The sequence below is a fragment of the Electrophorus electricus genome, chromosome 25, assembly GCF_041902795.1.
Source record: "Electrophorus electricus isolate QZ-2024a chromosome 25, ASM4190279v1, whole genome shotgun sequence".
In the NCBI taxonomy this organism is placed as follows: Eukaryota; Metazoa; Chordata; class Actinopteri; order Gymnotiformes; family Gymnotidae; genus Electrophorus; species Electrophorus electricus.
The window spans coordinates 13,715,001-13,740,000 of record NC_137521.1 but is presented as its reverse complement, the minus strand read 5'-3'; the positions used below and the strand labels follow the sequence as shown (position 1 = coordinate 13,740,000).

General features: G+C 45.4%; 1 protein-coding gene and 1 long non-coding RNA gene across 4 annotated transcripts in view; one reads left to right on the top strand and one right to left on the bottom strand.

Annotated features, from left to right (window-relative positions):
• Nucleotides 1–1,359: 1,359 nt before the first annotated feature.
• trabd2b (TraB domain containing 2B) overlaps nucleotides 1,360–25,000 on the top strand; it is a 55,994-nt gene continuing 32,353 nt past the window's right edge. For both annotated transcript variants that reach the window (XM_027032064.3, XM_027032063.3), the window contains exons 1-2: nucleotides 1,360–1,796; nucleotides 4,578–5,147. In XM_027032064.3, the coding sequence (XP_026887865.2) occupies nucleotides 1,689–1,796; nucleotides 4,578–5,147 (678 nt within the window). In that variant the 5' untranslated portion in view covers nucleotides 1,360–1,688. The remainder of the gene's footprint in view (nucleotides 1,797–4,577; nucleotides 5,148–25,000) is intronic.
• Nucleotides 9,667–15,485, bottom strand: LOC145653767 (uncharacterized). 2 transcript variants are annotated; one of them, XR_014119964.1, is made up of 3 exons: nucleotides 14,927–15,485; nucleotides 11,461–11,669; nucleotides 9,667–10,924 (listed from the first exon to the last, which is right to left on the bottom strand). It is a non-coding gene; the product is annotated as an uncharacterized LOC145653767 (long non-coding RNA). The 2 variants fall into 2 exon arrangements; XR_014119965.1 differs by having other exon boundaries at nucleotides 11,467–11,669.

Genomic DNA, 25,000 nt, shown 5'->3' with positions numbered 1-25,000 from the left:
GTCCGCTAACAGTACATTAAGTTTTAAGCCACTACCCACTGTAGTGTAAGACCTGGCTCTGTTCCAGGAGAACCCTACATGGACACACACACACACACACACACACACACCTGGCTCTCACCTGAGAACAGGCAGAGCGAGAAGGAGAGGGCTCACGCCCCAACACAAACAGGATGAAAGCTGCAGACACCTGGGAGGAATCCTCTCGTCGGGAGAGGTTGGACCTCAGTGAGCACTGATGGTCAAAGTGTCACTCTCAGTGACAAATACTTAGAATATCTAAAACCTAAAACAGATGTGGGACTCAATTTCTTATTTAAGGAATGATAAATATAGGATTTGTTCTACTGTCTGTAAAAAGAAGACATTAGCACTGGTGTCCGCTAACACATCCAGATCGCTAGACGCAGACACACGTCACACAGGCACGTGAGTGAAATGGTGAGTAGTATTCATGCACCGCTGGGTCCACAGAAAAAACAACTATAACCATAACGAAAGGTCGGGACGGGGCCCCGCGCGGAAGGCCTGTGGAGAGTCTCGAGAACAGGACATGACAGAAACACAAAAGGTCTCTTATGCCGACTCTGTCTGCTGTCGCTCACGAGCGGAACCCCCTGTGACACTTGTTTGAAGCACTGCGATGATTAATCGCGCGCTACTTGAGCCTGCCAGTCGCCTGGCCGCGTGGATAATAACACGAGCTGGGGCAAAGGCATCACCGGCGCCGGGGCACGCGACATGACGACTCGGTTTCTCGGACATGTTTTCGTTTTAAAGCTTCGATACACAAAATGATCGCGTTCGGCAGGGGAAAAATACACGATAAAGTATTTTTTCAGGCGTTAAATACTGCAACACATTTTGATGTGTTTCGCTATTTGGGGGCTTTTGTGTAAGTGTCAATGTGAAAGTGATTACAGGGGTAGGAGCTCTCACGCATGACTGTCAAATAGATGAGTAGAGTGATGAATTGAGGGGCATAACTAGCAGTGTCAGAGCGGCTCTGCGGGTGTTAGAGGAGACGGATGCTTGAAATGCCTTCAGTGCCTCATTTTAAAAATAAATATGTTAAATAAGAATGTGTCAATCTGGAAAGCCCACTTACAAAGTCATTTTCTAAAGACTTCTCGGTAGATGTACACTGTCTTGGATAAGGGGTTTTCTACTCCAGACAGTTCTGAACCGGCACGGCTATAAAGTAGAATAACTCCGATCTTGATAAGATTGATGCACGCGCGCACACACACACGCACACACTCACACACGCACACGCACGCACACACACGCACTCACACGCACACACTCACACACGCACACACACTCACACACAACCTGCGCTTCCCTCCTCTTGTCCAACCTGCTGAGGGGGGCCATTCAAAGTCAACTCACTCAACTACAACTTGTGTGGCGCCACGCTAAAATACGCCCGCGACTGCTGGCTAGCTCGAAGCACGCGGACTCAGGAACATAACCCAAACTTTCTTCTTTAAGTTGGAGCGAGAGAATGGCGGAAAAAGAAAATGCTTCGTGCTTCTCTTCAAAGCGGCAAGTTTAAGCCGATAATTATAACCGCCAGGAAGCACTCTGATTACTCCAAACGGCGAGGATTATTCTGTGAGCACGAGACATAACAGGAGAAAAGTGTCGCGGGCGCTGTGCACGCTCCAGGCCGGTCGGGTCTCGCCATGAACTGGCCTTTAGGATTACGAGGCTTGCTGTGTTGTGTTTTTGTTCTGGTAGGATCGTCCCGGGAGGCGCGGGAGAGAACAAGGCAATGTGACAAACCGAAATCGGTAAGTTCGTTTTTGTGCCGTTTTCAGTTTACCTGGCGTCGGTGACCAGTGACGTGTGCACAGAACACAACGAAGGTAGGATTAAACGGTCAACCGCGAGTCGTTTGTGTTCGGATTAAATGTCAAAATGCATAAGGTCAGAAACAAAGACAGTGAACAATTCTGTCAAATAAAATGTGCAAGGTTTATTATTATTATTATTATTATTATTATTATTATTATTCATAAGATATTGTAAATTTTGTTGATACAGTAAAGGTAAATTTGCGCGCCGTGGCGCACTCCATTAAATATCTTTGCGAGTACCACAATTTGAATGAGAAATTATTGCCCCAATTTATGAATAATCATAATATACCAGCCTATAATTCCACAGAATCTGAAATTATTATTATTATTATTATCATCATTCGACAGAGGCTATAATTGTCTGGGTGATCCGACACACTGGGGAACTGTTGCCTTTATAAATTAAAATTGTTCCAGACGCCTGCGGCCAATTGTATAAACAGAAGTCTGGTGATAAAAAAATAAAATTAATGCCAAATGAAATATTTCTTTCTCTTATGTATATGCGACAGAAGAAGTACTCCGATGACTCGATGGAAGATACATGCGTGTGGAATAGTCCCAGTGACGATTTTCCCCCAGAGCGTTTAAGTGAAATCTAACCTACATCAGAAGAGCATTTGATCAGATTATGTCGGATTATAAACTGGACTGGTTGCAGGACACGTGGAGCCCTCGCGCGATTAGTCAGACGCTTTCATGTGGCCGACGTCGTGTAGCAGCCGTTCTCCTCAGTCTATCAGCGTGAGAATTATACGTTTTGGGAGATGAACAAGACCGTAATTGGAATCATATGTAAAATGCATTATGCATGAGCACGAAACGCACAAATTCTTTAACGCACATGCAACGTCACCACAAATTCTGTAGCAATAGGTCTGATTTCATTACTCTTTAAAATATTACTAGTACGCAGCATTTTCTAGCATTCAGACCGAAGACTTATCTTTGAAACCGTCCTGCTTGTTAAGCAGAGATTTAACCAAGTCATTTCCCTCCGCTCAATTTGTACTGCGTCAGTACAGCTCTGCTTGCACTTAGGCAATTTTCTCCTAAAAAACTGAGGCTCGATGAAATGGGGTCTGCCTTCGACTGTCATTGATGAGGCCTATTGTTGTAATAGACAAAACGACCAGGTTTTTCCAATTTATGATGCTCAGTACAAAGATGTCTGAGCAATTGTTATTACACAAGAGTCATTTCATATACCCAAACGTCTCAATTGCTCGGATTTGGAAGGTCGAGATGTGATCACTACAGACGGAAGATGACAAAGGTTTAGGAAGTCCGCACGTTTACTTAAAAACACATTCTTCAAATAGCTTTTAAAGAACCGATGACTTTAATAGACAGGCTTCGATTATGATGAATCCGGATTTTATTTTCCTGCTAAACACCCGATTTTCCGGTAAAACCGTTAAACGAACTCACTTAAATTTTGCAGTGGGTTTAATTTGACCACGCACGCGTTCCCGCTGAGTCGGTGGAAATACCTGTTTTCTGTTTAGTAAATAAGAGCCAATTTATAATGAAATACAATTATATGCGTCCTTGCATCATGTACTCACACACGGAAACGCCTCGAGTAAAAAGTATGAAATCGGGTTACACATGAACCGAGTTATGTAAAATGAATAGAAATCCAATACACCTCGTTTTCATTTAAATTCCATAAAACTGAACAATATAAGGCTTGAATGGTAAATGATGAACTCGGCGCTTTTGGCCTGAGCGGAACGCGCTAAACTGCACATTTAAAAGTAGAGAGGCGGTGCTGTAGCGCGTGGCCCGTGTAAGGGTAACCCAGGAAAGGCGAGCGCGAAGCCTTACCTGCGGCGCACCGACGAGCTGGGAGCTCTGCGCTTACAGCGCCGCAGGCACTCGGTTTCTCTGAAAAGAAAAACGTACCTCTTAAATCTCCGCATGAAGTGGGGCCTTGTAGTCAGTACACTCCTCGTTTAAAATAGTACGTGCATGTCAAACCAACCTACAATAATCATCACAGCAGTAGAACAATAGTCTAAATAATAATTGCCTAATAAAAAGAATACATTCATGATTTAAATAGCTTTTATATTCTTTGCATACTTATTGTATTTCACTACCATAAAACAGAGCTGAACAATATATCTTATATGTTTATTGATACTGCGGTACTGAACTTCCCATTACAGATATTGATGAAGGTCGCACTATTTAAATGAGCTACATTTGGTAGTGGGCAATGGACGTCACAAGACGCGTGACGTCAGATGTACCTGGCGAGTGTTTGAATGATTCAAGGAATTTACAAAAGTAAAAAAAACTTAAAATTAGTTAGAATTATGCGGGCTGGTCTTTATCAATATCCTGTCATGGCCTCGCCTGGGGGGCTGCGGAAAAAGTAGAATTTTGAATGTCTAATCTAATCTGTTTAATTTACACCCGAATTGTGTCATATTTTCTAGATCTGTGTTCTGTTGTAGTACATCTCTCAGTCTCATTTCTGGCAGTATATCAGGTTAACAGTATTTTGGACTCTCACCTATTGGCACTGGCTAATGATACTTTCCCAAGTAGGCAACTAAGCAATTCTGAAAGCCACTCTGGATGAGTGTCTGCTAAGTTCCATATATGTACATGCGAATGTCCTGATCTTGCAGCTTGGGTGTAGATGTTCTCCCCCGTGAGTCAGGTCACTTGGTTCACGCCTCCCCCACCTCATCTTTGCAGCAGAAAGAGATGAACTCCTTCCTGTGGACAATAAACCGTCCCGCCCCGCTGCCCCCGTCCTACCTGTTCGGGACCATTCATGTCCCGTACACCCGTGTCTGGGACTACATCCCCCAGAATTCCAAGCAGGCCTTCCACACCAGCTCCAGCGTGTTCTTTGAGCTGGACCTCACCGACCCGCTCACCATCTCCAAGCTGACGAGCTGCCAGCTGCTGCCCAACGGGGAGCGTCTGCAGAGCCTGCTCCCGCACGACCTCTACCGCCGCCTCAAGCGCCACCTGGACTACGTCAGGCACATGATGCCCCTCTGGATGACGGCGGACCAGCGGGGGCGTGGCCTCTACGCCGACTACCTCTTCAATGCCATGGCGGGGAACTGGGAGCGCAAGCGTCCCGTGTGGGTCATGCTGATGGTGAACTCGCTGACGGAGTGGGACGTGCGCTCGCGCGGGACCCCCGTGCTCGACCTGTTCCTGGCGCAGGAGGCCGAGCGCACAGGCAAGCGCACTGGCGCTGTCGAGGAGGTGGAGGAGCAGTGTCACCCCCTCAACGGACTCAACTTCTCTCAGGTCAGGGGCTGTAGGTGTGTGTGTGTGTGTGTGTGTGTGTGTGGTAACGTAGACGAAGGGTGACATGAAAAGTGAAAACGGAGGGACTCTTAAGTTCACGGGCTCCAGAACAGTCAGGCGAGTGGTAACTTCCACGCAGGGTAGCTGAGAGTGTCATGACAGTTTAACACTGTTCATGCTCACATTACGGACCAGATCGCTCACATGATTGCCACCAGACACACTAACACACCGCACCCTGAGCTACAACCCGGGGTTTTTACAATGGCTGTTTCTTTTCTTTATTTTAAATAGAGGGCTAAAATATAGGTACATACAGACTGATAGACCTGAGAGGATGGATGAGTGGTGAAGACAGGAACGAGGCAATGGGACGCTTCCTGTGTCCAGCCAGGAGAGACTCTCGCTCTGCTCTCCAAGCTGGTTGTTTGTAACCACAGCCTGAAAGACAGACGGAATAACCTGATTACTTGATGACATAAAGACGGAGAGTATGTGGCGTTTGTTTCTCCATGTGGGGGCCAGTAGGGAGACTATTTATGGAGCTGTGGAGCATAAGGTGGAGGTCAACCAGGCTGTGGAGGTGCAGCACAGCTCTGTCCGGAGTACACACACGCACGCACACACACACACACACACACACACACACACACACACGCACGCACGCACGCACACGCACGCACGCACACGCACGCACGCACGCACACACACGCACGCACACACACGCACGCACACACACACACACACACAGACACACGCATGCACAAGCACGCACGCACACACACACGCACACACGCACGCACACACGCACACACGCACGCACACACGCACGCACACACACACACGCACACACACACATGCACGCACGCACACACACATATGCGCTGCAACCAAATCTGAGAGGCAGGGCCCCCACTGTGTCGAGTGGCAGGGCTCCTGTGCTAATTTGAGAGGCTGCAGGAGCCACACAAACTCTCAGATTTCATCTGAGCTTCCTAACGATCATGTCAAAGGGATTGTGGGAACTGTAGTATCAGTGCAGGGTAACAGAGCTTCAGCTTTTTTAATCACAAGCCGAGAGAGAGAGAGAGAGAGAGAGAGAGAGGAGAGAGAGAGAGAGAATGAGGGATGTGGGAGGGAGAGACAGAGAGAAGGAGAGAGAGAGACAGACAGAGAGAGAGAAAATGAGGGATGAGGGAGAGAGGGGGAGAAAGAATGAGGGAGGGAGAGAGAGAGAGAGAGAGGGAGGGGGAGAGAGAGACAGGATGGGGTTGAGCTTGTGAGACAATGGTGTTTCTTGATGAATGTATTTTGATTACTGTACTGGAATGTCCTCAAAAGATTTGCCCAGAATGTCCAAAATTCGAGTGACTCTGAACAAAACCAGTGGTATTCAAATCTGCACCTCAAATCCATGCCTAGCCAAGGATTTTGTAAATCACTTGTAACTGAACCACTTCATGTAATTGGTTGGTCACATTGTCATGACATCTGTCTCCTAGGTAATGAGAGGATGGAAAATGAGTAGGAGCCAGACCCTGAGGCCTGTGATTTTAGATTCCTCCAGAATAAACAAACATCCTGATTGTGACTGTAGTAGTTGCAGCTCGTTATTACAGGGTTTGGGGCGATCTTCTTCCTCCCACACCTTTAGAGTCATGTAACGTTAGTTCCAAACAGTCCACAAGGCACCCTGAGTGTTGTTACGATGGCAGCATGGCTAGGTGTACAGGTGCCGCTGCAACACAGACAGCCAGTGACTTCTGAGGTTTCTCTCTGTTATTGAGCTGTTTTAATCTTGGCTCTAGTCAGGAGCTTTCTGAACTTGCAAATGTCCTGCATACGTCCTGCAGACGGGAAACGGGATGGGCGGGGAGAGCGATCCCGCCGTGTGCGTGGGGTCTCGGAGGTGGAGTTCGGGTGGGATCACGTGTGCTGACAGACAGATAGCAGGCGTGAGGGAGGGAGGGTGGAAGGAGAGGCTGTGTGCTCCAGGCATGTTAGCATGGCCCAGGAGAAGACGGCTGTTTTCACCTTCCTCTGACTATTGGCCCTGTTGCCGCTGCCAGGTATGCATCACAAAATCACAGTGGTTGATGATTCACTGGTTGCCCATGCTATCACCGTGGAAACAGGCGGAACTGGGGAGAGTGCGCGTGGTTAGTGCGGGGTCAGTGCTCACCCTGTGTGGCTTATCTCCATGTCTGCCCAGGCAGATACTCAATGACAGTGGGACTTAACAACCAAATCAGTTGTTCACACATGTAGAAATCACAGTTCATGAGTCAATGGTACAGTTTGCAGGAGACTGGCCTATGGGTGGGGCCAGAGGCCAGATAGCTCATCTCTATATAGGTGCTCTACAATGCAGGATTCAGGCCTTCGTAGAGATTAGCTCATGCCATCTCGGCAAGTTGGGTTCATGTCACCTTATGTAGAGACTAAAACTATATAGAGCTATATGATGCCCCTCTGTTCTGTAAGACCATTCATAATTCATAACCATTCCTAAAATACTGAAGCTCAAACATTTTGTATGTGAGGGTGGCAGGGTATCATGCCACTGCTGCCCTGTTCTAGGCTAGGGTCAAAGGTCACAACCTTGTAGATAGTAACTGGAGCCTGTGCTTGAGGTGAGAGAGAGTGGCTACTGTCTCTATTCTGTCAGTGTCCTTACAATGGCATCGTCTCCTCCAGCCTCAAAATGTCAAAGAAGCCAATCACAACAGCCTATTCCCCACTCTCAGACAGTCAAAATCTTTAAATAAATCTAATATGCAAAAAATGTTTGAAATTTCCACTTGCATTGGCTGACAAACCAATGCAGTATCTCTCTCTGCTTTAGTTCTGTATTTTTATACAAGGCCTATTAACCATTGCCAGTATTTGCTGCGTCTGTTTCTAACACACCAACAATTCCGACTGTCTTCATCTGATGAAGGCAGTTAGCTGCTAAACTGTGTTGATGGCTCGTGGGTGCCTTCACCGTGTCCACAATGAATTTACCAGAAATATTCAGAGATGCTCCGGGGCAATAACCTTTTGTGTACTGAAGGGGTTATTATACACGCGAGAGCAATATTAAATAAGTAGAAAGGCATGCGTGCGTGCAGTCCTCGAGATGCTTATCGCTCTGATCTCAAACAAACCACTGCGAAATGCCTCTTCAACACATCGTTCTCGCGGACACCATCACACACGACCTCACTCCACTTCACTCTGTGCTCGTCGGTCCGTTTCTCTCACGTAAATAACGCGTTTTACACGACGGAATTGAAAAAGCCTCTGACCTTTCTCTGCATGTAAATATTTACATTCCGACGTTTCTATGTAATAACAGGCTGCGCGGGGCCTCGCGGGACCTCGCGGGATGCGAGCGATGGGAGTGGGATGGAGAATGCAGCCCGTTTGCTCTCTGCTGGATAATCACGGCTCTGCAGTTGCCAGCAACAGTCGTCTGATCTGTAGGCCCAGATGGTGCTGCGGACCGTTTCACCTTTTAACGCGACATACATGTTTATAGATTTTAAACACGCCCATTTCTTAGAACCAAGCCAAAGCATGCTGAGTTTAGTTACGAACAATGTTGAAGACCCAAGGTGGAACTAATTACTTAGAAGTACCAAAATCTTACATATTACACAGCACAAACCCAAACAAACCAAATACACTCAGCTGTCATGATGATTAAAATGACTTTATGCTGGGCACCAGCTACACAGTAGGAACTAATTAATTAAATGTTAATAATCAGTAATATGTCTAAAGTATACACTGACTTGTTTCTGCAAACAAAACAATGTCCAGATAGCTAGTTCAGTGCATAATTGTGGTGTTTCTTTAAAAAGCATTGACTTACTTTGATACGATGTTTACATGGTTTAGTGCACACAGGAATGCCATCCCAAAGCTTCCGTAACAAGATGAGAACGTGTGAGTTGGGGATCAGGAACTGCACGAGGCATGCCTGATGTCTTAATAACCATGTAAATGAAGTCAGAAATAGTCAAGTGAGATGGCAGTCAGTTAAACTTTCTCACTGCCATATGTCATAAACCTGCTGTAGTAATGAGGAATAATTCAATGAGTAATTACTTTCACAACAGACACTACAGTCCCACTATAATCAGACATTTAACTGACGTGATCTGATTAAACTCCGAGTGTTAATTCAGTACTAGAGTTTTGCTGTGTAGATTTAAGCAGTGATGTTATCTTCTTACACAGCTGAATTGAAGCTGTGTGTCTGTTTTGTACTGAATTACTCATATTGGCATAATATCAGTCAATAAATATTTCCACACACTGACCAAAACTTTGCTATCATCGGCATAAGTCTCACAGAAAGTCTCACAGAAAACTCATCATTGCCAAAGTATCAATTACAGCAGAGGTTTCTGATGTATGCCAAGATCCCAGCTCTCCTTTAATCTCCTTTAATCTCTTCAGTATACGCTGTAGCTCGACAGTGTGTAGAGGCTCTGCTGTCTCAGGTCTAAGAGCCAGACGTCTCCCTGAAGCCTGTAAGGAAAAAGTAAACCTCCACTCCCTTATTTCAGATGTCTGCTGGAGAACCCAAAATCAGCTTTCAAAATTTCCAAGCACAAACATGGGTAAAAGTGGCAGGAAGCCCTTTATCGGCCAATCAGCTGGCCCCTTCAGCATACACAAGGCGGCTCAAGCGCCACTCTAATCACTTAATTGGCTCCTGTAATGACTTAACTGCCCCCTGGTATCCAGAACCACTTAAACAATTTTACAGGCCTCCTGCGTGAAGCAATTCCCAAGCGGTGCAAATCCCAGGCTGGGACATACAGGGCGTTCACCTTCGCTGGAATCGAACCACTTACCTACATCAAAGAGACGTCTTGCCCCTTGAGTGCATGCTTCACCAGGGACCGCTGTGGGGTCTGCTCCTCACCCATGCAGGGGTCACTGTCTGGGAGTGACAGCAGGCTAAAGAACTGGGGACAAGTTCAGCTACAGAAAACAAATGCGGAGAAAAAAAAGTCAACTCTTGAAAAAGTGAAAACGGCTTGAAAGCAAAAATCTCTTAAAAGCAGGTGATATTTTTTTTCTTAAAATTAAGATTATACTTTAGATTATACAAAATAGATTATACTTTAGAGTATACCATAGATAAATATTTTTTCTTTTTAAAATGTTTGTTCCTATACAGCATTTACTTATATATATATTTCCATGTTTTACGAGACTTTCTTTATAATACTATCAGTGGATACAAAGGGACTGGATTGAGCTTCATTACAAATAACAGCCAAAGCACCCAGTACTGACCATGTTGCACTGATGGGACAGTGTAAGACTGTACAGTATAGGCAGTGTAAGACTTCTACTGGCTGTGATGCTTTTGGGAAACTCAGAACTGTTTGTTTTCATAAGATACTAAATTAAACTTCAGAAGAACTTAGAAACTTTTTAGGAAAATCCTACATGGCTAATAAATATGCTGAAAGTTTGGTATTTTTTCACATATATATTTTTTAAGTTAATAGAAATAGATGAATCCATATTCTTTCGCGTGGTGGCCTTCTATGGGCTGATCAGATGGTTTCATCCTGCATGGCCAAGGGTGCAGTCATAGCAACGAGGAATTCTGCACATTGTGGTAGATCGTCCCGGAGCCCCGAAGCCTGGAGCCCGGAGCCTGGAGCACGAGTGCAGCACAAGCGTGGGGTAGTGGAGAAGGCAAAGTGCAATTCCACACAGTGGCGTTCCCAGTGCCAAGAACAAACAGTTCCACATGGCAGCATTCCCTGTGCCAAGAGTAAGAAATTCTTACAACAACATTCCAAATGCCAAGAGCAAGCAATTCCACACAGTGGTATTCCCAGTGCCAAGAACAAGCAATTCCATACAGTGGTATTCCCAGTGCCAAGAGCAAGCAATTCCATGCAGTGACATTCCCAGTGCCAAGAACTAGAAATTCCACAGAGTGGCATTTTCAGTGCCAAGAACAAGCCTGGAGTTTCCCTTTAAGATGCCCCTCCCTGCATTCCTCTGTGGAGTGGAACTGTGTGGAACACCAGTCAGCACACAGGACCTTGTCTTCCTCCCATCAGTGTTGTCAGGGACAGCATATCCACCTTTATTTCTGTTTACTTCTCTACATCTGGCTCTCCCCACCCCCACACATGCTACCTTTCCTTGAATTCCTTCCGAGTTTGATAAACATCTGAGATAGAAATTACTTTCATAGACGTCCTTCACTCAGACACACACAAGCACACACAAATAAACACACACACATCAGATTATCCTAAGGTAGTGTTTTTGATGTTATCAAACACACCTTTACCTGAATATGATGAGATTACCATCCGGTGCATTCCACATGGCTTTGAGCAGGTCTCACTGGCAGAAAGCAGGACTCTTGTGCAGGTGTTTATGTTCCCCAGGCCTGCTCCTGCTCCCTGGACTCGTAGGAGCTCTCAGTGCAGACCTCTGACTCACCCCCAGTTTAATATGATCCATACTCTTCCCAGAGTCCTCTGGTTCCAGCTGGGCATCACACGCACACAGACACACACAGACACACACACACACACACACACAAATGCACAGATGTGCATACATATACACGGAAGGTGAATGAGAATGATTTTGACCATGTCTGAAGTCCATACCTGTACCACTGAATACCAAACTGAATACCACACTCTCTTTAGTATGAATACCATACTAAATACCACACCCTCTTTAGTATGAATACCATACTGAATACCACACCCTCTTTAGTTTAATAGTAATTCAAACTTAGTCTGGCTAGGTCATATTCCCAATATTCACCAGACTCATCAGTTTAAATCAAATTTAGTCTGGCTGGGTCACATCTGAAATGTGCCAAGATAGTGAGGTCTAGATTACCCGATAGATTGGCACATGAGCACATCGTAGTGCGTTTCAGTTCTTAACTCATATATACTTCAGAGAGGGGTGAGGAGTGTAAACTCAAATATGATTCTACATGCAGCATTTGTGTGTTTGTCTCTGAGTTTTCTTGTCTCAAAGAGACAATACATGACAATGAATGAATGAATAAATAAACAATAAACAAACAAACGCTTCAGTAAACCAGGGGTCACATATAGATGTTTGAGAGCTGTGTATGAAGCGCTTTCCCTGCAGGCTACATGGAGCTTAACCCCCTCAAACCACCAAAACACTGAACCTGTTCACCTTCCTTATCCCCGGCCATTTTCAGCACATGGCTCTTCTGATTTGTCTTTTAACTTCCTGTTTACGTTAGCCGCTATTAGAAAATGGTGTCAAAATGGGATCAATGCTTCCAGCAGCAGGCTGAGAGTTTAAAAGTTGTTTCCCAGTTTATTTCCAGCTGGGTCAACAGCATGAAAAACTGGGCCGAAATAGCACTTGGGACATGTTGGGGGTTGTTATGGAAACTTAACTAAGTAATCGTTATCACTAAACCAGAGGTTCAAAGATCACATTAACAAGATGTCGGTGGCATTGTTTCGCCAGTGTATGAGGTGAACGACAAGTTCATGCAGACGCCATAAATCTGACGGTTCCCTGAACGGTGAGCTTGAGAAGGAAGTGGACTTGAGTGACATTAACAAGGCCTGAAACAGCCAGACGCTGGTACTGCTCCACCACTCTCTAGAGGGAGGAATTATGGGAAAAGGAGTGGAGTGTAACCTCACACGCTCTCTCTCCCAACCTTGAAACCCAGAATCAGAGTTCAGACGCTGACTGTTGTGGAAGGGCTAGTACAAACGTGCTGCCTCTCAGTGGAGGGCTTGTATGGTTCCTGGTGCATCTCAGCAGTCCCGCCTGGATGGGTTCAGCTGTAGCGTGTCTCAGACCACCATGGCTATGTCTGACAGGTTTCTGAGGGGGCTGGAAATGAGCAGAGAATTGGGTTTGTGCCCTGTGCTAATGCCCATTAGTCACTGTGGCGCACACACATATACATGGGGGAACTGAAAGAACCCGTTTCTGCTGTCAGCTGTACTACTGGTGGAATGACAATTTTGTGTGTATGTGTGTGTGTGCGTGCTGGCTCTGCATATCAGCTAAATATGAAATGAGCAGTTTGATTCATATCCAAAGCTCTGAGAATAGATACACTTTAACAGAGAAGCAACAGTTTTTAAAACCTAAGAGGCAGCACTCAAGACACCCCACACACACACACGCACACACAGAGACACACACAGCAAAGTCTGCAGTTCATTTGTCCTTCAGTTTAAGTGTGCTTTTCTGCTAATTTAAATGTTTCTCGAATCATTATTTACAAAACTACACAGATTATTAATATTCTGCTATCTGCAAAACCATCTTAAAATCACCAAAGATTAAAACCATTTATTAATTTGGCTAATAATTCACAGCCAAAGCAATTGCGTTAGAAGTGGTAAAAACTTTTCAGACAATATTCAATCTGATGATTTTTGTATACAATAACAATAAGCGAAGCGTGTTAATCTGGGAGTGGGTCAGAGCAATGCATGCTCAGTAGCAAGACTGAGGCTAAACTCCACATGCTGGAGTCTGCATGGTGGGAACGTCTCCCTGGGAGTGATCATGGACAAATTACGCTGAGGTGAGCGGAGCTTCCTTCAGCCGTTGAACGGATGCGCCGGCTTGGTTTGAAAAGACAGTACCGTATTGGCATGTGATCAGCCTCCTGTTCACTCCTGAAGAAAATAATCTTTCCTTTCTCCCGTCTCCACGCTTCCTTACCCTCCTCGCTCCCTGTTTCCTGTCCTCTTCTGTGTTTTCCTCTCTCCCTCCCCCTCTCATTCTCTCATTCTCTACATCTTTCTCTCCCTCTCTTGCTCTTTGCGCCCTTGTGCTGGAACAGTTTAAACATAATATCAAACACATGGCAGCGTTTATAGAAGGCAAATGGGTTGAGAAATCAAATTTGCTTAAAGATTCCAACCCTGGTCACCCAGGAGCCGTTACCGTAGAGACCATGATGGGCAGCTGAAATTATACAGCCTCTCCAGAACAGAGCGGGAGTGAGGGTGAAAGAGACCAACAGAGAGCGTAAGAAAGAGTGTGTGTGTGCATGTGTGTGTGTGTGTGTGTGTGTGTGTGTGTGTGTGTGTGTGTGTGTGAGAGAGAGATATCAGTGTGAGAACCAGGGCAGACACTGGACAGGGTGCAGAGCTGTTTCCTTCTTCCTTGTGTGTGTGTGTGTGTGTGTGTGTGTGTGTGTGTGTGTGTGTGTGTGTGTGTGTGACAGTGAATGACAGTGTTGGGGACGTATTTAAAAGCATGCAGAAATCGGAAAATTGATGTCTATGTGTGTATTAGTTAATTACTGGTAAATAGCTATACATACAAAGGCTATTCTCTCTCTCTCCCTCTCTCTCTCACACACACACACACAGCTGTGCCTTGTGTATTGGCCATGTCAAAAGAATCACAACATGAGTCAATCTAGAGAAAAATCTAGAGGAAGAAAGGTGGGAGAAAGAGAGAGAGAGAAGGGGAGAGAGAGAGAGAGGCCCATTCAGATAGGCAAGTTTAGTTTGGCAGTAAAACAGCTGTGTGTAAGCAGATGGGGTAATTGGTTTCTGATGCCCCTGTCAGCTCTCTGCCAAACCACCTGCCCAGGGGAGGGGGGGTTGGGAGGGTCAGAAAGAAAGTGAGAAAAAAGAGAGGAGCAAGAGAGATGGAGAGAACAGCATCTTATAGTAAAAGAATTCCTGTCTTACTCAACATACCTATTAGCCTCTCCACATACTGTCCTGATGTCCCGAATGTCTCTTGTAGGGACTACCCACCTTCTCTCTCTGCAGCCGCACGGTGAGCTCCTGCGGGACTTTGCCAGAAAAGCTGCGCTGTTCCCTTTCCTGGGTGCAGACCATGTCTGTAGGGCAGGTGTGTGCAGGTAACAGCCCCGGGTAACAGCCCCGGGTAACAGCCTCGGCTGAGGGGAAGCTGCAGGACTTTTGAAGGCAGAAATACCTGTCAACTCGGGAAGACTCGGGGAGGGGGAGTTGAAAGACAATTTGAGGGAGAGAGAGGAGAGACAACATGAGAGAGAAAGAGACAGAAAGAGAGAGAATGAGAGAAAGACAGAGGGAGGGAGAGGGAGAGGGCTAGAGAGAGAGAGAGAGAGAGAGAGAGAGAGAGAGAGAGAGAGAGCACACACGTGCGCAAGAGAAAGAATGAGTGAGAGAGAGAGAAAGAGAGAGAGAGAGACTCCTTGCAGTTCTTAGAGCTTGGCAGTAGCACTGGCTAACCCAAGCTCATGGCCATGGGGGGAATGACTTTTTAATGTCTGCTAACGAGAGAGATACTTCAGGGCAACAGCGTGTGAGCGAGAGAGCGAGAGAGAGAGAGAGCACACACATGTGCGCGAGAGAAAGAATGAGTGAGAGAGAGAGAGAGAGACAGAGAGTGAGATAGAGAGAGAAAGAGAGAGAGAGCACACGCACGTGCGCGAGAGAAATGAGTGAGAGAGAGAGTGAGCGAGAGTGAGAGTGAGAGAGAGAGCACACGCACGTGCGCGAGAGAAAGAATGAGTGAGAGACAGAGAGTGAGCAAGAGAGAGAGAGAGAGAGAGAGAGAGAGAGAGAGAGAGAGTGACCTGACAGACAGCAGGCAGCTCGGCACTTAGCTCACCCTGCCTGAGTGGAACCTCTTCACCACGGCTCTGGTGCGCTGCAGAGTCAAAGTTCCCACTTTGTTCCTGGAGTTCACATCCACCGCCACCTTACTCACTCTTCCTTCTTCCCTTCCTTCTCAGGCAGCAGTGCTGAATCTATACTGTCACATTCTGACATGCCATTCCGAGTCTCACTTATTGGCACTCCTCCCTGTCAGAATGCACTAAAAACAGCTGATGATATTTCCAAATCGTAGAAGCCCCGCCAAAATGTGGTGTTGCTAAGGTTAGACATACTTAGTAGCAATGGGCCTGGCTCTAAGATGACCTCACCTTAATGGGCCTAGCTCTAAGATGACCTCACCTCAATGGGCCTGGCCCCAAGGTGACCTCACCACCCTTTACAAAGACAGATTTACTGGCTTCTGCAGTGAAACACACATAAACATTTGCATGGTTTACCATGTTTTAACGCCAAAGACTGAAAACATCTCAGACAGTACCGTTTCAGGTGACCGTAGGGTCAGCAGCATCTGAAACAGCAAACAAGAGGTGAAAGGTCAAGAAAAGAGAGTGAAATCCACACTTGTTCATTCCTGTTCCACACAGGTTCAGTCGTGCTTCTATCTGTTCAACTCTGTTCTGTCCAATTTTAATGCAATCTGTGTTTTCTCTGTATTCTGTTCGGATCAATTTAGGTTTATTCCAGTACTTTCGCATGAAATCATGGCCCTGACGTGTACCTTATTCATTTGAAAATTTGCTCTTGCTGTGCCAGAGCACACTCCTGACTGTTCGTAAAATTCCCGACACTCAGAACGCGCTCGGATGAGCTAGAACCCACGGTGGACAGTCAGGGTGGATGTGGGGAAAACAGGTTTATTCATAATTTATGTCTATATTGTAGAAGGAATATTCATCTATTGACGGTCTCTTGACACCGTAACATTTGAACTATTTAAAGCTTCTCTCTAACCAACACAGGAACACTAGCCGGAACCCTGACCTTCCCTATTGTGCTCAGGAGTTGCGAATGTGAAAGAAAATTCAAACAAAACTATTGCCTCACATCTAAAGTAATGGTTGCTCTTCTGAAATAGGTTTTATAGTCATGTTTTAAAGAGCATTTATGACAATACAGACTTGCTTTGCTTGCTGCTGCTGTAAGTTACTGTAGCTTCTCTTTTTACGGCCTGGCACACTGCAGCATTCTTTAAACCCGGCAAGATGGAGACAGCACAGGAGACCACAGATGAGAAAGTGCTTGGCTCTCAGCAGTTAATGGTCTTCCATGCGAGACTCCCAAACTGAAGCAGCGTCCATCCAACCCTACAAGAAAGAGAATTAAATATTAAACATGTTTGGTACTTGCGAATGGTGGACAGAACGACTCAACCGGACAGTGAGGATGTCAGGAGGGTAAGGAGCTTACTTACACTGCTTGGCAGACCAAACGTTCCCTGTGAAAGTAGGCAGGAGGCAGGAGGTATGGAGGTATGGAGTGAAAGGTCAGGACTCTCAGAATCACTCATGAGAATCACTCCTGAGACACATCCTGAGAATCACTCCTGAGAATCACTCCTGAGACAGGTCTCTGCACAGGGAAATCCATCCATCTGTATGTATGTTTGTTTCTTTCTTTCAATAATGACCAACGAACCCCCCGTGTAAACAAAGCGGATTCTTTAGGATGACCCCACAGTGCAGAGGTTGTGAGTGGAAAACTGCTGGGCTGCTATGCTATGCTATCTCTCTCTCTCTCTCTCTCCCTCCCTCCCTCTCTCCCTCTCCCTGTCTTTCTCCCTGGTCCATGCTGCTATCGCACAGGTTATATGATGTGAAAACGTTCATCCTCCACCATCCAAGGCTGAACAGGGACAGCCATCCATTAGCTGCAATAAAGCAGCACCAGCAGTGTCTTCTCCAACCGAGCGCTGACCCCATGCCAAGCACAGCAGGACACCATCCTATCCAAACAAGGCCTCAGGAAGAGAGAGAGAGTTTTCAAACTGCTTCAAATTAATATGGGATGGTCTCTGTTAAATCAATGAAACTGTTAAATGCATTCTTTTAACTGTCAGGCTGATGCTTTATGCGTTGGCAACCCTGTAACTAAATATGGCCTTGCCATGTCTTTTGTGCTGAACTGAAGCTCTCTGACAGAATGTAAGATATATGTGAATGGTATTTTCATATGAGAGTGAGAGAGGGGGGGAGAGAGAAGGAGGGAGAGAGGGGTAGAGTGAGGGAGAGAGAGGTGCTTGTGAGTGTTATTTTTATGTGAGATATAGGAGAGAGGGCAGAAAGGAGTGTGTGAATCATATTTTCATGTGTGAAATAGGAGAGAGAGAGAAAGACAGAATGAGGTGTTTAAACGAGAGCAGAACAGGGGTCATTTGAACTACATTACCCATGGAGGTTAAAGTGGGAGCGGAGGGCTATGAATGGCTCTTTAACACGTTTGTCTCTGTAGGATAGCGCACAGCCTGCCGCAGGCACTACTGCTGTGGGGAACTCAGAGTGGCTGGAATCAGAGAGCCATCTCCGTTAATGCGCCATTAAAACCTGCCGCTCGGAGTCTTGACCGAGATCTGCTGGGACACACTGGCTAACTCATGAAAAAAACTACACACATACATACCCACCCACCCACACACCCACACCCACACCCACCCACCCACACACACACCCCCCAAACACACACACACCCTCACACACCCACACCCACACCCCCCCACACACACCCCCCCCCCCCACACCCACACACAGTGTTGACTGTCTCTTTCTATCTCTCTCCCATTCTCATTCTCTCACTTTCTGTAACTGGCTCTCTTCTTCTCTCTCACTCTTTTCAAATAAAAACAGAAGTTTCAGCAGTTTATGTTTGGTGGATACATCAGGAATGTCTGTTGGTTCGTTTTTGTGGCTGGCTGGTTACGGTGCTCTGGACTGTCGGATTGTAGTTGCTTAAGCTCTGGTTAAATTTTAGTGGATCCCAAAGCTGGTCTCACGCAACGCTCAGAGGTTTCAGGCCAGTGCCGTTGTATCTATATCCGTGCACTAGTTTTGAGTTGGGTCACTTGGGTCGGTCTCACATCGTACTTCTTCCCAAAATGTTCTGCACTGAACTCCCTTATGCACTTGCCCTTGTTTTGACGGCATGTCCTGTAGTTTGGATATCAAACAACAGCAACTCCAGCTCATGTTCCTGAGTCTCCACAGGCTGCCGACGTTCTCAAACTTCACTGATGAGACGATCTTGAATTTCTTTCGTTTTTAAAAGAGAGTGTTGCACTTCCAAGGAGAAATCCCTTCTCCTCATTCAGTGGGAATGTTTACACAGTGCATCATGGCAAAGGTGCCATTCAATCTCTCCTCCATTCTCCATTTAATTTACTCATAAATTATCTCCTTTTGAAAAGCGAACCGTGAGCCGGTCTCTGTTCAGGCCCAGGCGAGTGAGTGGGTCTCTGTGTGTGGGTGTGTGAGCGGGTCTCTGTGTGTAGGTATGTGAGTGGGTTTCTGTGCAGGCCCAGGCGAGTGAGCGGGTCTCTTTGTGTGGGTGTGTGAGCGGGTCTCTGTGTGAGCGGATCTCTGCAAGCAGGATCAGCCTAAATGCCCATCAGCACCTATCAGTGTCCACCATACAGGCAACTATAGAAGAGAAGAGGAAGACTTACAGTAATGCCATATGCAGCTTCTGTGTTTATCAGTTAATAGATTTGTTACTGTGAGACATTAGTGTGATGTAGGGCAATAGAGTATGTTCTTTCTCTCTCTCCCTCTCACTCCCTCGTTCTCTCTCTCTTCCATTCTATCTCTCCCACCTCCCCTCTCTCCATCTTTCTTTTCCTCACTCCCTCTCTCCCCTCCTCTCTTCCCCTGTCTCCTTCCATCTCTTTTCCTCTCACTCACTCTCTCTCTCTCTCTCTCTCTCTCTCTCTCTCTCTCTCTCTCTTTCTGTATAAGAGGATCTGAAAAGAAATCTGGGCCTGTGTAAATGAATCCAAACCAGAGCCACTAACAAGAATGCCAAGCCTAACAGGGATTAAGAACTCCTCAAATGGCCCTTTGTCTGTGTGTGTCTTGACTGTGTGTGTGTTGAGTGCATGTACGTGGGTGTGTGTGCAGCATGCTGACTTTACTAATATTTCTGTATGTTTATATATATATATTTCTGTATGTTTATATATAAATATATATAATATATATATATTGCACTAAAGACCTTGTGTGTGTGTGTGTGTGTGTGTGTGTGTGCGCGCGTGCGTGCGCGTGTGTATGTGTGGGTTCAGGCCTGTGTACACTTGTTTTTAAAACATGGGAATCAATTGGTTCTTATTATTTAGAGGGTAAATCCCAGATCACAACCCACAGTCCCTAACCAAAATGTCCAGGTTCTATTTTATCCTTCAGGCTCCGAGATGAAAAGCAGATGAATTTAAGTGAGCGAGGCGGGGGGGATGGAGAGAGAGAAGGAGAGAGAGAGACTGAGAAGAAGAATAGAACTGATAAAACCAGGGGTCCGAACAGGGCAGAAGTTTCAGACACACGCATCCTCAGACGAGTCCATAGCATTGGCTGAGTGTGTGGGGGCGGTGAGGGGCGGGGCAGGGAGCTATACTGACCAGCCCAACATCCTTATTTTTGGCTTTTCCTCATGGAGAGGTCACACTGGTGAGGTCTGTACTCACAACTGAAGGGGGTACAACTTTACTGCCGCAAATCGCAGGAAACCATTTTACATTTACATATGGAGGATGTGATGTCTTTGCGCCAATCTCACTGGGGTTGCACATTCACTAAAAAAGTTATGAGACTGTTAAATGTTTTGTAATTATATAGAGCTCTACATAGTTAGCGCTGCTCTCCTCTAAACTCTCAAACCTTCCTCAGATGTTCCTCGATGGTGTCTGGCTTCAGTTTACACGTTTCATGCGGCTTTGGTCGCTCCCACTCAGCTCGTGTGATATTCTCCTTCATTTTGTATATGCGGCCATCTGACTGACATCTGCACACCTCTTTCTCCTCACTGGTTAGCAACTGGTATGATTCACGGAGCTTTTTGGCCTTGAGTTGAGAAATTTCCAACTTGAGCCGCTAAGAAAAAAAAGGTTGAATGAGCGGAACCTGTGGAATTTGCATCTTCCCGCAAGATCTAATGGCATTTGAATAAGAATCCAAGAACCATGCCGAACATGAAATGCCAGTCCTCAGACGCAGTGAGTGGACGTGTCTTTACTGCAAAGCAGGACCAGTAATGACATTTTTATGATGCTGATCGTGTAGGCTATGACACGTGTACTACGTGCTAAAGACACAGCAGAAGTAAAGCTGTCTGTGTGTGTGTGTGTGTGTGTGTGAGAGAGAGATCATACCTTCCTTCTTCTAAGACAGCAGAGTGGTGTGTGTGTGTGTGTGTGTGTGTGCATGTGTGTGGAAATGCATAGTCATGTTAGATGGCATGTTCATCCCTCCTGCTCCTTTGTGTTGTTATACAAAGGCCAAACCACTCATCCCTCTTTAAACATAACACACATACAAAAAGAGTCAACAATCTACTACTCATGTGAACCTGTAAACTGTGTATATAACAGTAAAGCACACTCTCTAGGACACTGAATGCTGTCAAATGCCTTAACGCCCAGGAGCTCCTGGGCGTGTTGATTCAGAGCTAACTCTCAGCACCCAAAGTGGACTGCAGTGTTTAAAATAGGTTTTCCACTGTTTATAGTGTTGTTTTAATAATAATAACTTTGATTTATATAGCACCTTTCTCACATTGCTGAAGTATATTTATGCTTCGGAAAGGAAAGTCAAGAAGTTAAGGCCGGGTTAGGAAGTGATGACGATGATGATGATGGTGAGCATGGACGCACACACACACACACACAGACGCACGCACGCACCCGCGCACACACGCACAGACAGCTAGCTGAGATCAGTGGAGGAGGGCCTATTTTGGCCTATTTTGAATGATTTTGGCTCAGTCACGGTTGTCCTTTCCTTGGCCTCACGCCCCAACACAGCCTTGCTAAATAAAGGGATTTAAAGGAATTACACGTCCCTTGATCCACATCACGTGATCAGTGTGTAGGGAATATGAAGGCTCTACTTAGGGATCCCGTGGAATGGAACACAGTTTAACGCTCAATCTTGATACGAGATCGGGCATGCAAAATGTTTAACGCCATCTGTTGGTCATGCACGGTAAAATCCCTTGGAGCATGTGTGCAATAACGATCAGGTGACTCCAGTGTATGTCCCCACGGTGCAGGTTTATGAGTGTTAATGACATGTGCATACATGTATACAGTCTGACTGATAAATCTGAGTAAGTGTTCTTGGTGTATCAAGCGTTCTGGATACTGACATTAGACCTTGTATGTAGCTTCATTTGTCATTCGCGTGCCAAAATGTGCCAAGGTGTCCAACACCACCACCACCGTCCTTGTGAAGTCTTTCCGAAACATGGGTACAGAACTATATATTACACAGTGAACCTTTACACCAAAGCCTGCGGTTACACTTGATAATGTAGGGATAGATTGCAGCCTCACTGCTGTTAGATTCCATCGTGCCAACATGTGGCAAAGACACACCGCACCTCGGCTCGTAAAACGCAGAAGCTCGCAGTCGCGGTGGGGAAATGGTTCAGCCCACGACGTGGGACTGTCAGCTTAATTCTGACGGGCGTAATTCTCCGTTTCGCTTACTGAAACTGACCGCTGCATCTCGTTTAACCCACCACACACACTCAAGCGCTCGCGTTCTTTCGTGAAAGGTTCCCATGATATGTACTGCCAAAGTTCCAAACCAATATCGGGGAATGACTGAGTGTGTGTGCAGCCCTGTGTGGATGTCGAAAATGCTGTCTTGGGAGGTTTACAAAGAAGAAAAATCCTTATGTGTGTGTGTTTGTGACGTGTGTGCGCATCAGTCTGTATTTATAAAACAGTAGTTCTGTCTGGATTTAGACACAAACGCAGCTAACGCAGGGACCATTGTATTACAGAAATACCACGAGCGGAGGGGTTCGCACTACTGTTTTTATTTGTCTGTGTTTTTCCTAATTTGCTTCTTTTGATGGAATTAATCAGTGAAACATACTACCCTGCATGGAATGATGTGTCAGCATATGGAAAACATAATCGAGATTGAGAACGATCAAGAAATGTTGAGAGTGAAATGAATCAAGCAAGTATTTACAACAAATAAGCAAATGTCTAATAAACAGTTACAGGCTTTTCCATTATATTATAATATTACCTCCATGAAGGAATAAGAAGTATTTTCTATGCCCAGAACCATTCGGTGGTTGTAAAGTGATTAGAATTATTTGCCAGTAACGGATTTTAACGGTCGCTGCAGAGTCCACGCCAGCGTTTCCACAGCCCCACCCTGATCCGTCTCTCGTCAAAATGGTAAAAATATGCAGAATAAACGAACATCAAAGAGTGTGATTTTAATAACCTTTAAAATACAAGGCAAATTCTTCTGGGTTTAAGTCAGTTTATTTTAAAGTGGGAGAAACAAACACGCAAGCAGCAACATGGAAGGAAATGCAGCAGCACTGTGGGACGGTCATGGCGGCGGAAGTGACCCTTAAAAGTATTAGTGAGCTCACACTATCTTAGCTACTGAAGAAAAAAAAAACACTGTACATGTCAATTAAAATGAAAATGACACGTTCACTGCTTTAAAAATGACGAATTCAAGTGAATTGACGGAAAACCCTGAAGTGGCTTCGAAAATTCCAGAAAGTTGCCCAGTAGTCAGAATTGGGAATTCCGACTGGTAAAAAGCTTTTATGGTAGCCATTATACTGAAAACTGATCCTAAAAGTATTACTAAGTATTACTACTATATACTATACTATTACTACTACTATATTAAAAGTAATCTTGTCTATTAACAGTTATTTCTAGCTAGCAGGTGCGTTTGAATAGCTAGCTAGTCACTGGTTCTATTTCTCGTTTTACTAGCTTGTCATCTCTCCGGCTAACTAACCTAGTTACGCTAGTTAGCTTAGCAGTGGTCATGATGGGAAACGGAACTAGCTAGCGTTAGCTAAATAACGAACATTAGAAACTGCACTGAGCTATTAATTACAGCAGCTAGCTCGCTAAACGCAAACGTTCAGTTGTTATTATTGTTGTAAAATCTACCTCCGTCAACTTCACATTCAGGATCCTCTATAAATGTCCGCAGTGCAACTACGTGGAGTAGTTTTAACGTTTCGTTTAGTCAGTTAGCTACTAAGATAGCTAGCTAGCAAGGCTAGCTCATGTTAGCTAATGTCAGCTAGAATGGTTGAGGTCATTGTACTTACCCTGTTTACTTCAGAGGCTCTTGAACACATCTCTTTAGATTCTTTACATGTCCATATTGTTGGAAAAGCAGTAGTGATGAGATCAAGTCTTCGTGTGAGACTGGCTCTCCACATCCCGTAGCTGTAGTGATCCTCAGGTGTGAAACAGCACTACAGGTCCTTTCCGATGTGCCCTTTTAAACTTGACAATTTTTGTCCTTTTTGATATTTTGGGATCTTTGGGCTATTTGTGCACAGGGGTCCCACTGTACATTGAATTTTTGCAGCCAAAGAACACACCTTTTTGTCATTTTGCATCACCTACAGTTCAACTTCTTGAGCTGTTGTCCACCATCTACGTCACACGGATGACGTTTATGACAGACTCTGAAGACAGCGGGTGAGGGTAACACCGATTTTTAAGTCGTATCCCTTCAGTTTGTTATATAAAAAAAGTTTTATAACTATTGATGGTCACAAAAAGAAACTCAGCTTTTGCTGTATTTATGTGTTTGACACTTTCATATCAGCTTGTGCTTAACCTTTAAAATCCAGCAGTAAAATGTACATAAAGCAGACATCAGCCGAAACATTTTGTCATGACAGAAAGGGGACAGAGGGCATAAAGTCTAAACACTGGGGTGCTAACCCCCGTGTAGTTTACCCTTGTGTAGTTTAGACATGTTTTGAATGGACACCTCCAGCCAACTTGACAGCTGCAAAAGCAACCTCTGTAAGAGTGGCTTTACGAGTTTAAGAGGGCAGAGTGGTGATGGATGGACATCAAAACAGCTGGGGGTGTATCAGTGGTTGCTGAAGGCTTTCAAAAATGCTGTAGGGTGTACAGAGAAACAAAAAAGAAAGACAGAAAGCTGCAGAGAGATTGAATGAATGAGTGAGTGAATGCTTTGGATGTTATTCTTGCTCATTAAGACC